The sequence below is a fragment of the Melopsittacus undulatus genome, chromosome Z (assembly GCF_012275295.1).
Source record: "Melopsittacus undulatus isolate bMelUnd1 chromosome Z, bMelUnd1.mat.Z, whole genome shotgun sequence".
In the NCBI taxonomy this organism is placed as follows: domain Eukaryota; kingdom Metazoa; phylum Chordata; class Aves; order Psittaciformes; family Psittaculidae; genus Melopsittacus; species Melopsittacus undulatus.
The window spans coordinates 27,555,941-27,569,822 of NC_047557.1; the positions used below are offsets into that span (position 1 = coordinate 27,555,941).

At 41.6% G+C, this 13,882-nt stretch overlaps 1 protein-coding gene across 1 annotated transcript in view; it reads right to left on the reverse strand.

Annotated features, from left to right (window-relative positions):
- Positions 1-12,049: 12,049 nt before the first annotated feature.
- Positions 12,050-13,882, reverse strand: part of MAP1B (microtubule associated protein 1B) — a 63,258-nt gene continuing 61,425 nt past the window's right edge. The window contains exons 7-8 of the mRNA XM_005155020.2: positions 12,957-13,195; positions 12,050-12,249 (exon numbers count right to left, since the gene is read on the reverse strand). Coding sequence (XP_005155077.1) covers positions 12,094-12,249; positions 12,957-13,195 — 395 coding nt within the window. The 3' untranslated portion in view covers positions 12,050-12,093. The remainder of the gene's footprint in view (positions 12,250-12,956; positions 13,196-13,882) is intronic.

Genomic DNA, 13,882 nt, shown 5'->3' on the forward strand with positions numbered 1-13,882 from the left:
GCACACGTGGTTTAGAAATCTTTATCCTGTACATGGTATATTTTACTCCTGACATCAGCCAGGCAGGGGCTAGAATAGAGACAACACAAAGAAACAAAGGCACAAGAAGTATCTTGCCTGTAATGAAAGGTGTAAAGGGTGGAAGGAACAAAAGAAGAGGGAAGAATTTCAAGCAAAAGTTATTTCAGTAGGGGTTTCTCACAGGAAAGAATGCCTTGGCTACTCTGAACTTCAGATGCTAAGAGGATTAACGTATATTGATTGCTTTTTTCTTCCCCAACCCATTTGGAAAATCCAGGCTACTGTACATGGAGTTGGAAGCCTAACTTTAGACTGTTTTAAAAGTACTTAAAGAGTTTTAGCCTAGTGAGTTAGCACTTGTGCAGGCACTCTGATGTGCCTTGCCTGTAAGGAAGTTAGAAATTTCTGATTTTACTGCTGCTGCACTGCTCCATTTTTGAGGTCAGTAGAGAAACACACACAATCACCTTGGCGCACACTGAGGAGCCTCATACTGCAGTGCAGTTTCTTTTTATATTCTTGGCGCTGTTTCATGGGGGGTTTGACCTAATTCCCTTCCTGTCTCAGCTGTGTACAGGGTCCCATGCCCCATTCTTCACATCAGTAAAACAATGTAGCTATTCACACAGCACAAGGAAAGGGCAAGGGAGGGAAGGATCATAGTGCATTTGTTGGCTGTGGGATGCAACAGCATCCGTGCCTGCTTATATTCCCTGTCACCACTGAATTTCATCAGCTGCACCCAGTGACTTCATTCAGCTCAGGGCAGGGCGAGTTCCTTGAAAACATGGAGATCCTAGCAACAGCCCTGCTGTATTGCAGCTTCCCACTGTGCTTTACTACAGGGTCTGATAAGCATTTCCAGTTTATCATGCACCTGTCTAGTCTTACAGTAATAAAGCTCACATCACAAACTTACTGTAAATCCAGTGAGAACATGCTGCAAATCTGTGAACTTGTTTCAAAGTGTAGTGAAAGCATCTCTGTACACCAGATATCTGTCTTATTCCCAGCAAATGCACTCAGAGCTTGATTGCTCTTTTGCAGCTTGGCAGTCAGACCCTTCACCCTGTCTTGTTAGCAAATGCTATGTTTCCCCCATGCTGCAGTAAGAGAGTGCTGTCTCCAGGTAAGTGGATCTTTTGTGGCTTAGCCTAACAAACCAGCAGTGGATTTTCCTGGGCAAGTTCTTTAAGTCTCCCGATTGTTTTTTTTCCCCCTGCTTTTTTGGTCTAAATGCTTTCTGATTATGAGAATTTAGGGAGCCTTAAGGGAGAGAAGGAAGCCAAACACACTTTAAGAACAGTTTCTGTAAAACTGGTGGCTTTAGAGGCCATCACTCCTATTCCAGTCACAGGAAGATGAAGAGTCTCTTCCCTGACTGCCTATTTCACTTCTTCAGTATCAACATGGGTTGTACCTCCAAAGGTTCATGATCACTCCTGCTTCCAGATTCCTTTTTCAGCTCCTCTCTACAAACACTACCTCACTCTTCTGGAGAGCAGTTTTAAGACCCTTCTTGCAGACACATGGCCTCTAGCCACTGCAGATGCTGATCCTGTTGCTTATGAGACACTGTTTGGCTAGGCCACAATGGGCACTGCCACATTTCTCCTTGTTTCCTGTTATCATTTGCTTCTTGCCAGCCCAAGGAGCCTGTTTCTGGCCCCACATCTCCCTTCCCTCACCCTGCTTGGTAGATACACCAGGCTGCAAATGCTAATTGAGCTCCAACAAGCTGCCAGCTGCCATAGCCCCCACTCTCTCAAAGCATGCTTCACTTCCCCCGAAAATTAATACCCTTCCCATTTATTTAGACTTTACTATTACAGCAATAGGAAAAAAAATCCTCCTCTAAGCTCTGAGTAACTTGTTAATGAATTTTACAGGTTGCGTTCTTGTTTTGTTCCAGGCACTATGTGTTTGAATGCTTTCAGCCCAGTCCAAAGCCTAAGCTTAAACACTCCTAGCCCTTGGGAGGTGGGGGTGGGGTAGGGGGCAATGAGAGATGTGCCGCCTATTGCTCTATAGGAAATAAAGTAGATTCCTGGGGCTACATGAAGGACATCAAATGCAAGACCTGCAGCAGAGGGTCCAAACCATTTGTGACTTTAGAAACCAAAAGTTTTGCCAAACTCTCTCATTCATCTGTCCCCTTGGTACCACTCTGAGCAAAAAATTGCTTCTGACACTTCCACCAGCTGCATGCTGGAGCTCCTCTTCGCTCTCTTTTATGCTCAAGCCAAGTATTATTCCATGGCCCAGTAGCCTCTGTCACTTCCCCACGCATGTTCACCACTCTCAGTAGAAACCAGCTTCTGCCAAACAGATGTTTTCTCACCTAACAAATAATCACGTTTCCCACAAGCATACCTGCACCCTCCTGAATTCTTCAGTAATCCTCTTCACTGCTTCCCCTTTGACCTTCCCCTTGATCCCCTTCAAGCTCCTCCGTATATCATCTCACATTTATTTCTTTCTCTTCCAAGGAGGCTGGCCATGTGTCTGCCCTGCATGCCTACTTTAAACAGCAGTGTCCCCGCAGGTCTTCAGACAGCAAGCAGCCCAGGGTACTAAGTGCTTGGGCACCCTGAGATTTGAAGATCCTGGATACAGCTCAGTCACAAGAGGTTGGAAACATGAATTACCAACTGAAGCTTGAGGGAGAAGAGGAAGGTACTCTCCTCTTCAGCGATCTCACCCACTAGCTTTGAGCAAAAGTCAACAGTGAGACAAACTGAGATGGGGTAACTCACAGACCAATGCTGTTCAGGCATGTACTCAACATCCTAAGGGAGACATGGATGGTAGCTGTGCACAAATGCAGCAAATGAAAAATCAACAGAATTGTAGCTAAGTCAGCTTGACTTACCTGCTTTTCTCCTTCCCACTCCAGAAGAAATAAGTTTTCACACTTTGCTCCCTTGCATAAGTCATGTTGCACACAGCCTGATTTTCAACTTGCTGGATTACTCTTAAATACAAGTTTGAAGAACACCTGTAGCAACAGCTAAGAGTGAAACTGGGCCCTGGGTAGTCAAAAGCACTTCCATCCAGGTGCCTGTGGCTTTCTGTGCACTCCTGGGATAGCCATCACTTGCTGTGATGTCAGCTGCATTTAGAACTGCGGTGGCAGCTTTTGGTCTGCTGCTTCTTAGCCATGAGCTCTGATGGCAAGTGAAGAATGTGCATTTGCATATATATGCATCTAAAAAAAACCAAAAACTTTTGTCCCCTACAAACATGTAAAGTTTCCTAGTTTATCCAGTCCTGTGCCCTGGTACTCATTTGATGCAAGCTCATAACCCAGTCAGCACTTCCTCATTAGGACACTCAAGCCTTTTGAAATGTTGCTGCTCCTTGCTGCACTGTTTCAGACAGCTGTCTGTACCTTTCTGCATGTGGATGGGACTGGCAAAATATTTCCTGGAGAGGACAGACCAAAATCTTTTGGTAGTAGCGCTATCTCATTTTTTTTGGATCACCTCTCCCAGAAATGCTCCTACACCTCCTGTTCTCATTTGTGACTACAGCTATGATTTGGATTAAAGCTGTTGCAGTTTCTCCCTTATCAGTATATTTCTAAGTCACAGGAGTGCATCTCTGGTTTTGACAGTTTCTGAATAATTTCTCTGTTCATTATTCTGCTGTGTAGCTAAAGGCAAGGGAAAATCTCCCTGTACTAGAAGTAATACATTTGTACACACAGTCACTGAGTTGAGCATGCAGACAAGGTGACTGGCAGCCTAAATAATACCTGCCTTCGATAACACTTATGGTACAGCATTGACAGATTTTCACATGATAGGCAGTGTTAACAGCTCTCTTGTATTTCCTGAGGCGTGGGAGAGACTATTCTCTCAATAATACTAGCCAAAAGAAACAGAAACCAGTACAAATGCAAAGCCTGTTTGGTATGTTGGCATGAATTCAAATGCTGTTAGGAGAAAAAACCCAGCACTTCTAAGGTAAAAGCTTTCAATTTTAATTCAAAAAGCAGCTTCCCAATTCAAATCCATGGCAGACATCAAATGCACTGCTGATTAGGCAAGTTAAGTATGTAACTCTTCCTCCCAGGAGCGTCACTGGCTTGCAGTGAAGCACTGAAGGTCATTATCCATTATTCACAAGAGGAATAATACATATTTATTCCCTTGCAGCTCAAATAAATGCTGCCTGAAGCCTTGCACAGATGGGCCCTATTTAGGGTAACACCTACCTTGCCAAGATAAGGTTACTAGATGCTCTCAGACCTGGTCCTGCCACAGCAGTGGTATCAAGCCCCTTCCCACAGCTTCAAGCACTTGCTCCCTCCCTAGTGGCCTGTCCCAGCTCCTTGCCTGCCTGGAGTCCTGTTCACCCTGATACTATAGAACCAAAATGATGGCTTACCTAAGCTGCAGATGGAGGTTGGCTGGTGCCAGGGGGTTTCTGACATGAGCAGCCATCATTGTGCCAGGCAGAAGACAGTCAAGAGCACAGGTTAGCAAGTGTCCTCTTCCTCCACCTCCTAAGGAAGGTGGAGTAAGGTAGGTACAAAACGGAACTGTGTCCCTGGCTTTGAGGCATGCAGGATGTGATGGTAACTGCTGCTATAATTATGTCTTTGGAAACAGTAAACTCGCTGGCAATACTGACTTGCACTCTGGGGGCTTTTGTATTAACTATTTAAGTGGTCATTGGTTCAGTTTACCTTCAGCTCTTTAAGAGAGTAACACAGCTGGGCTGAGATAACGTAAGGTTTATAAAAGCTCAGTGAAAATTAATTTTTGGACCTTAACAGGTATACAGGATATGACCTCAGTGTAGGTATATTTATATAGATCATATATAGGTAGATATATTTAACTTTGTTCGTGTTAGAACATAAGTTCCATATATTTTGCCTATCTTGTTTGTGTAATTTACAACACAGAAGATGGCCAAGCTGTAGTATAATGTGTAAATCATGGCATGCAGTTATTTTGGCAACGAAGCTGGAAGCAGATAGAATCATAGAATAGTCAGGGTTGGAAAGGACCTTAAGATCATCAAGTTCCAACCCCCCCCGCCATGGGCAGGGACACTTCACACTAAACCATGCCACGCAAGGCTTTGTCCAACCTGACCTTGAACATTGCCAGGGATGGAACATTCACCATGGGCAACCCATTCCAGTACCTCACCACTCTCACAGTAAAGAATTTCTTCCTTATATCCAATCTAAACCTCTGCTGTTTAATTTTTAACCCGTTACCCCTTGTCCTGTCACTACTCATGAAAAGTCCCTCCTCAGCCTTCTCCAGGCTGAAAAGCCCCAACTTCCTCTGCCTGTCTTCATACAGGAGGTGCTCCAGTCCCCTGATCATCCTCGTGGCCCTCCTCTGGACTTGTTCCAACAGTTCCATGTCCTTTTTATGTTGACACCAGAACTGCACACAGCACTTCAGGTAAGGTCTCGTGAGAGCAGAGTAGAGGGGCAGGATCACCTCCTTCTACCTGCTGGTCACGCTTCTTTTGATGCAGCCCAGGATACGGTTGGCTTTCTGGTCTGCGAGCGCACACTGCAGCCGGCTCATGTTCATTTTCTCATTGACCAATACCCCCAAGTCCTTCTCTGCAGGCCTGCTCTCAATCTCTTCTCTGCCCAACCTGTAGCTGTGCCTGGGATTGCTCCGACACAGATGTAGGACCTTGCACTTGTCATGGTTAAACTTCATGAGGTTGGCATCAGCCCACCTCACAAGCGTGTCAAGGTCCCTCTGGATGGCATTCGTTCCCTCCAGTGTATCAACAGAACCACACAGCTTGATGTTATCGGCAAACTTGCTGAGGGCACACTCAATCCCACTGTCCATGTCAGTGACAATGATGTTAAACAAGACTGGTTCCAACACTGATCCCTGAGGGACACCACTTGTTACTGGTCTCCAGCTGGACATTGAGCCATTGACCACAACTCTTTGCATGTGGCCATCCAGCCAGTTCTTTATCCACTGATACACAGTCAACCTCCACCTCTGCCTTCCCAGCTATTTACACTGGAGCTGGTAACGCTACAGCTGTTGAACAGCAGACAATCAGCTACATAAAGTGGTAAGGGTCAGTGAGAACCAGCGAACAGAGCTTGTGCAGATTACAGGGCCTGTATTTCTCCTCAGTATTTCATTTCTGGTGTAGATGATGCTGAACGTGCAGTCAAAACCAGCAAATCCGCTGGGAAGCTGAAGATAGTCAGCTTAGTAGTTTTGCGCTAAACCTGAAGACAGCGCATGCAGCTCAACAGAGCTGTGCTTTTTGCAACTGGATTTGTCTATCCTACATTAGCCTTTTTAGTCATCAGCGTGCTTGTAGTAAATTCCCAAATCTTCGTTCACGAAGTCAAGCCGTGATGGATTAGTTGTGTCTGTGGGAGGTGAAAGTAGGACCACAGCTGTAGGTAGTGCTCAAAAACTGTTTGCTAAGTGGAGAACATGTAGCATTAAGTACCACATGCCCAGAGAAACCCTGTAAGAAAACGAAGAGCTTTGCTGCAATACTGGGAATGAGCTGGATCTATGAGGTGTCACCATGGCTATTACTCAAGAGATCCTGGTCACCTCTTTTCGCCACATCGTAAGAACCATGAAAAGCAACAGTTTCCTCCCAGCCGCAGAACACTAGAAATCAGTATTAAACAGTCTCCAGGTCTAGGATGCCACTAGACAGATCCCTCTTTTTATATAGACCAGAAACTTGTGAGTGACTGTCATTTCCCTCTCTCATCTGAAATACTTGGTAAGCTGACTGAATTTCTTCATTAACAGCACTAATGGAAATTTAATTTCTCCTTCTCAGCAGCTGTGTTGGGGAAAGAATGTAGCAAGCTTCAGACTAGGCTGGCTTGCCCCTGTTCATGTGTATTCATGTGGTCCCACCTGTGCAAATCCAGGACTTAGCCCTGCACTTGCAGATGAATAATGGGGGTTGAAGCCTGACCTGGTCTGCTTCACACAATCATTTGAATATATTTTAGGCTTTTTTTTAATATATATTCAGGCTACTCTACCAAAAAGGTTCGAAAAGCCTTGACGTACACATGTGCAGCAAAACTACAAAGGTGGAATGCCTGATCTTACAGCCTCACTTTAACAGCAGGAGAGGAAAAATCTGATGTTTATAAAGTAAAAAAAAAAAAATTCACTGAACACTTTGTCCCCTCTCCCAGGAATTACTGGGCAGCAGCAGTCAGGAAGGGTCCACGTCCACTGAAAATAAGCTGCATGCTCTTGTTAAACTGCAACAACTTTGGAAAAGACCCCTTTTCCAAACCAGGGTGGGCTCAGTTTGATGTAACTTTATTGGTTATCATCTCTGACACAGACCCTTTAATGTGTATTTACTGAAAATGAGGTGTTTTCTCATGGTGCTCAGGGATACAGAAATGAGAACAGAAAAAAGCCACGTCATGATACATCATGGTAACACTTTACACCACAAGGAATAGAAGTAATCGTCTGCATTTGCTTTCCAATTTCTAAATAGTGATTGTTTCTTATCTGGCAGTTGTCATTACTCTTTTCAGAAAAAATCCATGCAGTAGGCAGTCATGGTTGAAAGAAAGGGAGAACTTAAAAATACGTACATACACAGAGACAAGAAACATGTCAACACCACTTTACCACTTTTGTAGTTTATTGTGGAACTGAGTTTGTTTCTTTTACATCAAATATCCTCAATGGAAGAGGGGATATTGCACACAAATATCATAAAAGCACTACATATTACTTTCACTGAAACTAATTTTCTACTTTAGATATGACTGGATAGAATAGAAGTGATGCAAGATTATAAGACAGAATACCATACACAGCTGCAGACTGACACAAATACCATTCAGAACAAGAGAGAGGAGGTGTGTGAGATGCTTCTCAGCTAGCAACAAGACTGTTTCTTTCCATAGTCTGGAAGATAATGGCTGCATGCAAATGCGTGAAAGCTTGTTTCAGATTTTCTCTTTTACAGTTGTAAATACAGCCCAGTCTTGAAGAGGTAGCTCCTGCCATCCGGAGCTCCTAGCTAGTCTAGAGCAGAGAAGCTGCATTTTCAATTTTTTTTTTTTTTTTCATTTTCTATATTTTTATGCGATTGTTTTATTTAGGTTTTTTTTTTAGATTTTTTTGTAAAGTCTTAACAAACAGACTTTTTTTTTTAATTTTAAATAACAAACATTTTTAAACCTGGTGAATAATATAATTGTATTCTAAGAAATGCTTACCCCTAGTTCTTTTTAGTGTTTTGTTTAATTATTAAGTGTAAAGATGAAAGCTTACAGTTTCTTTCAAGTGTAAACATTATACTTTATGCTTTTCTAATAAATCCAGACCAACAAAATTACTATTTCTCTCAAAACATCATTACTGAGCAAGAATCTCTGGTGACAGATGAACAAAGAGAAGCGTTAAGACAGTAATGCCCCAAATGCACAGTAAGCACTCATTGCAGCTAACTGGCTTGTGGTGGGAGCAATTGAAAATTTGATTAACTAATTGATTAAATCTTAGTAAATGAGTACTGGAACTCTCCTAAAATGTGTAAGCTATTATAGACGATTAAAGAAAAGAACATTCATATACACAGTTATCTCCACTCATCACAGTATGTAAAGTAAAAGAAAAAAAAATCAAAAGTAATTTCTATGAAAGATGGGGTGAAAATAGAGGTCAATGAACTCAGGCCCACCACAGGACCTTAAAAAGGCATGCAAGAGAGGCCCTGTCCAAGTTCAGGAGTGGGGTGGGATCTCCGAAGTTATTTCTTTATTGTATTATATGAAGCAGTATAGTGATAGCATAACAATCATGACTGGGGATGCTCTTATGGGTAATACCACCATTTAAGTGGAGTGGTCATTACACTCAGATATTGAATCTTTATAATTAGAGTAATCAATAACAAACCATGCTCCTAGAAATCTGTGCTGATCAACAGCACTCATCTTTAATGTACATGGTACATTTTGATGACTGCTACACTAAACTAACTGTGTAGTACTAGGACTAGCACAGGTAGGTTAGTTTCACAGGCAGGAAAGGAGCAAGAGGAGCTAATGGAGGAGTTCATTGCTGTGTTGCACCCAGGTGCCATTGCTACTTGAAAAGGAATGGATGGAACAAGCATTACAATACCTCAGAATAGCCAGACTGGGGTTTTAATATCTTGTAGCAGCAAAAAAAGTGAGTGTAATTTTTAGATAAGCTATAACTGTCTAATTATTATTATTAAATTAAAACAAATGCTTGAGCCATCACAAACTTGCTTGGGGAGACTTAAGGCTTGATTCCAATTTCATTTGCAGTAGGACCAAATGGCTGTAACTTCCCTGACTGTAGAGAAATTGCTCCTGGTTCACAGGAGTAAGTAGCATAAGTGAGATCTGTCTCAGGACCACTTCTGTACTTAAAACAGATTTTCTACCAAAGCAGAGATAGAAACTATTTCAGATATTGTGAGAAAAACCAGAAAATCTGTTCCCACCCTCTCAAAAAGTTTGAAATCTAACCTACATAAGAAAGTAGACAAAGCAGAAAGAATTGTAGAAATAGTACAACTATTCTGCCAAACACTTTGCCTATAACTTTGTAAACTACATATTACAAAAGCAATTTTAAGTGAATGATTATGAGCCCAGCAAACATGCTTGTTTTCACAACACATTTCCATCTGCCTTTTGTGCCATAGTCATTCCCTATTATTCTTAATGACTTAAAAGGTATAGCAATAAATAAAACAGCATTGCTAGAGATACCTAAAAAAAAGAGAAGACATGAAAAAGAAATCAAAACCCCCAAAAACTGACAAACAGTAATTCACAGCATTAAATGGGCCTCAGGAGCCCACATAACAAGGACCCTAAAGCAGTATTTAAAAAACCCTCATAAAAGTTAGGAGTGCAAACTTATACCTATTAAACAAAAATACCCTAACAATGTAAAATTGAAATAAATTATAAGTAAAGAAAACAAAATGAGGTCATAGTTCACTACATTGTGAAACTTAATGCCAGTCTATATACAGACCAGCATATATCCCCATTCTGGAGGCTTTTAAGCCTTCTTTAAATTCAGATTTGCAAACCTGCAACAATGTAACAAGATTTTTTTAAATTGGGGTAAAATTTCTGAGACTAGAAAATCCAAACTGTCTTAAATTACTGAACAGTGATGCTGTTCCTCTGCAATCAGTGTAGAGAAGGAAAGCAGGGGGAGAGGAAGGGCAAAGGGAAGGAGAAGAAAAAAAGGAATTGAAGGGAAGGTTAAGGAAGGGAAGGAAAGGAATGGTAACAAGAGGCAAGGAAAGGAAGAGGGGGAAGGAGAAAAGAAGAGGAAATGAGAAGAAAGGATCAAGGCATGAAAGACGAGTAAGGGAAGAAAGGAGAGGAGAGAAGAGGAGAGGAGAGCAGAGAAGAGGAGAGGAGAGGAGAGAAAGAGCGACTTATTTATTTTAGCTTATTGCTTATTCTACCTTTTTCAAGATCTTGTGAGGGTTGAGAATGTAGGTTACACCCTTGTATTAGGCAATGAGCTTTTCAAATTCCATTTTCTGTCATCATCAATAGACTGATTTTACTACCAGGGTGCCCTTCCATCCTCCCCATCCCCCAAAAGGTATTGGCAGTTGATTATTTTCAATAAATTTTACCTCAATATCCATTCTCACTAGAACCTTAAATAATTTCATTCCTTACAAAACTACTAAAAAACTGCCTTTACCTGATATTTTTTTGTTTGCATTTTCCTGTAAATGAAAACGCTTGTTAAAAATTCATCTATTAAAAGTTCTGCAGCACTAAAAAAAAGGTTTCTGTACATTTGTTCCCGTATTCACTTTTAAATCAAACTAATAAAATAAGACAAAGGAAGGCTGAATACTGTACAGGTTCACAGGTAACCCTTTTCATCATTCTGAATGTTTCACTAAGTTTTGTAACTCTGATACTGGACACCTCTTCAATCTTGCTTCGACAGTGCAAAAGAAGCTTTCTGAAAAATGCTTTTCTTGTTGAGCTGTCCAGGTGCACCAAGGAAGCATTCACATGACTAACATATGTAATTCATAGCACCAAGCCATTTGACCAGTCAGATAGGTTTCTAGTACCACACATGCATGCTCACACTTCTTTACTGGTGTAACTATGATCCTACACAGGTGTTTTAGAAATCTGCTGTCTCAGCATTAAAAAATAAGTGCATCAAGTTTCTTTGTACATTCAAGTCACTTTCTAAGGCAAATTGTCTACTGTATGTACCGCTTTGGTATTTTGCTTCAGTTAATTGACAGTGGGCGTGGGTGTTCAAGCATGTGGACTGGTCAGTTCTGGCTGGAGTGAATGGACTATCACTGGGAACATGCCTCAGACCATCAATTCTGCATGTTGAAAGAAGGGTTTTAGGCTTCTGGGTAGGGTGGCACACTACGTGCATATTTGGTTTATGATTGTTATGGTATGTCAGTATGCAGAGTTCAAATTAAAGTGGAAAACTGCTGATGATTATTTAGGTTGTACATCCCTTCCTAGCCATATTCTGTTTCTTTTTAATTTCAAGCTAACATAATTCGTAAAAAAGGATCCCCTTGCAATAGCTAAGATAGATAGATTGATACAAATTTAAAACTTTCTTTTCATGTGAGAGCATAAGCAGACTGCAGCAAGCGATACATCTATTGCCATGAGACTAATGTAGATCTAATTACTTATTATTTTCTCCTCCTACCCCTCTCTTTCTCTCTGTGTTTCTTTAGAGGGCAAATGCCTCTACCTGGCAGAAGTCAGTTGGGGTTGCTAGTGCATGGTTTCCAAACGTTCAGCAGAGATGAAACTGGATCTGTATTTTTGCAGTAATTTGAACCCTACTATGGGAATACTGTTATTTCCCTTAGCAATCAGCAAAGACTGAAAAACATTAGTGACTTGCATCACTGTGACACAGTATAGCATTTGGCAGGTATATAGTTCAGCAGTCGAAACAGTTGGGTTGAATTTTTAGGAAAAGTGTTTTCAAACGGAAGAATTTCTGCAACCAAAGTTTAATCTTGTGTTGTATGCTCTTGTTCTTACAGTTCAATCTTGCATGCGGGAAAAGATTCATCTTGCATAACGACAGTGCTGCTGCTTGCCAAAACCATGATGTTCAGGTCCTGCTGTTTCTCATGGGTCTCCTGGTACCATTCCCGCATCACTTCTGAGTCATGGGTTGGGATTAAGGTCACCTGCAACAGAAAATAGGAAAAGTCCTGAGGAATGGACAACAGAAACAGCTGATAAGAAAAACATCTTTGTAAGAAGACCCAGGCAACAAGTATGTTTCTTTTTTAAAAAGAGTGGGTCTTTATGCAGTCAATACTTGGATAAATGGAGGGATAAAAAGAAATAAATTAACATAGCGGTTAGGTAAAATGACTGCAAAGAAGTAGTTGCCTTTCTAAAATGCTGAGATGCAGCTTTCCAGAGAAATAGCAGTCTGTAGTCTGTAATCTGATACCTCTTCAGATTACAGCCAAATATTTTCTTTGTTTCTTAATAGCACATGAAGTTTCCAAGTGTACGTGACTGCCATATGAACCACAAAACATTCACTTTTCCTTCCTACTTACAAACTCCAACATTTCCAGCCTTGGATCATATACAGAATAGTAACATGACGAAACAGCCAAATGGTCTATAAGCTACCTGCCAACTGTTTTATTCACCAGGAGCCAGTCAGAAGGGCCACTAATAGGGGAGCAGCTGAGTGCAGTGCAGTGCAGCTCTGTGCTTCACTTGGGTGTCTCCCCACATCATCAGTGAAACGAGGTAGCCAAGGCTGGAGACCCCATTCCTTGGCAGCCACTATCTACTTCAGAGGTGCTCTGGCTTCTCATAGTTGCTTCCCAGAGAAGGTTAAATTTCTGGGTGGAGATACAAGTGAAAAGCCTACCTGCATGTTACTTTCCCACTGTGCCTTGCCCTCCAGCAGGGAGTCCAGAACAGCCCTGCTTGGCTCCTCGGCTGCAGAATCATTCCCGCTCACCACATAGTAGGATGACCGCACCCTCTTGAAAAACTCAATATCGACGTTCTTGCTGTTGCTGTGGTTGGGAATGTACACCAGATCCAAATACACTGGAGGTCCTGGAGGCACTGCTGTGGATTTTGCCACCTTGGTATTCCCAGGTCCTTTAGAAAGCAAAAAACAAAAGAATATGTCTCAGGCTGGTTAAAAACATATCTCTATTAATTACTGTTATAACTGCTCAGATGAAATGTGTTCAATTACATGATTACCCTCTCACATCTAATGACATGTTTCAACTTTGTTGTACGTGAATTACCACTGAAATGTAATGGGAAGAAAAACCTAGAGACCTGCAACTATATAATACAATAAAACCTCACTACTGTGTAACAATAAATTGATTGAACAGTTCTCAGTAATACACTACTATTATCCAACAATTACTACACAGGGCTGTGATTACTGAATTACCATTCAATAAATGGTGGTATTACTTTCTAGGCTAAGAAGTATAACTTTTTCAACATTTCAGGTATGCACTATTATAAAACCTAGGGTCATAGAGGAAGCCATGCAGATTTGAAGCAGTCCCATGATCTGGGGTATCAGCACATAGCAAGATGTAGTAGCTGTTGATATGCTCAGACTGCCTTACAGGTGCATCAGGAAGATACTATACATGAGCACAAAGAGGGTCAAAGAGGCATTTGGCAGGACCAGGAAACTCGTACTTCAGGGAACTAAAAACAAGTGTTTGCCTGCTGAATCCTTCTTTACATACACAAATTAGTTGCTTATCACAAAAATGAGGGGGAAACACATTTCTGCTGCTGTACATAGTACTCTTT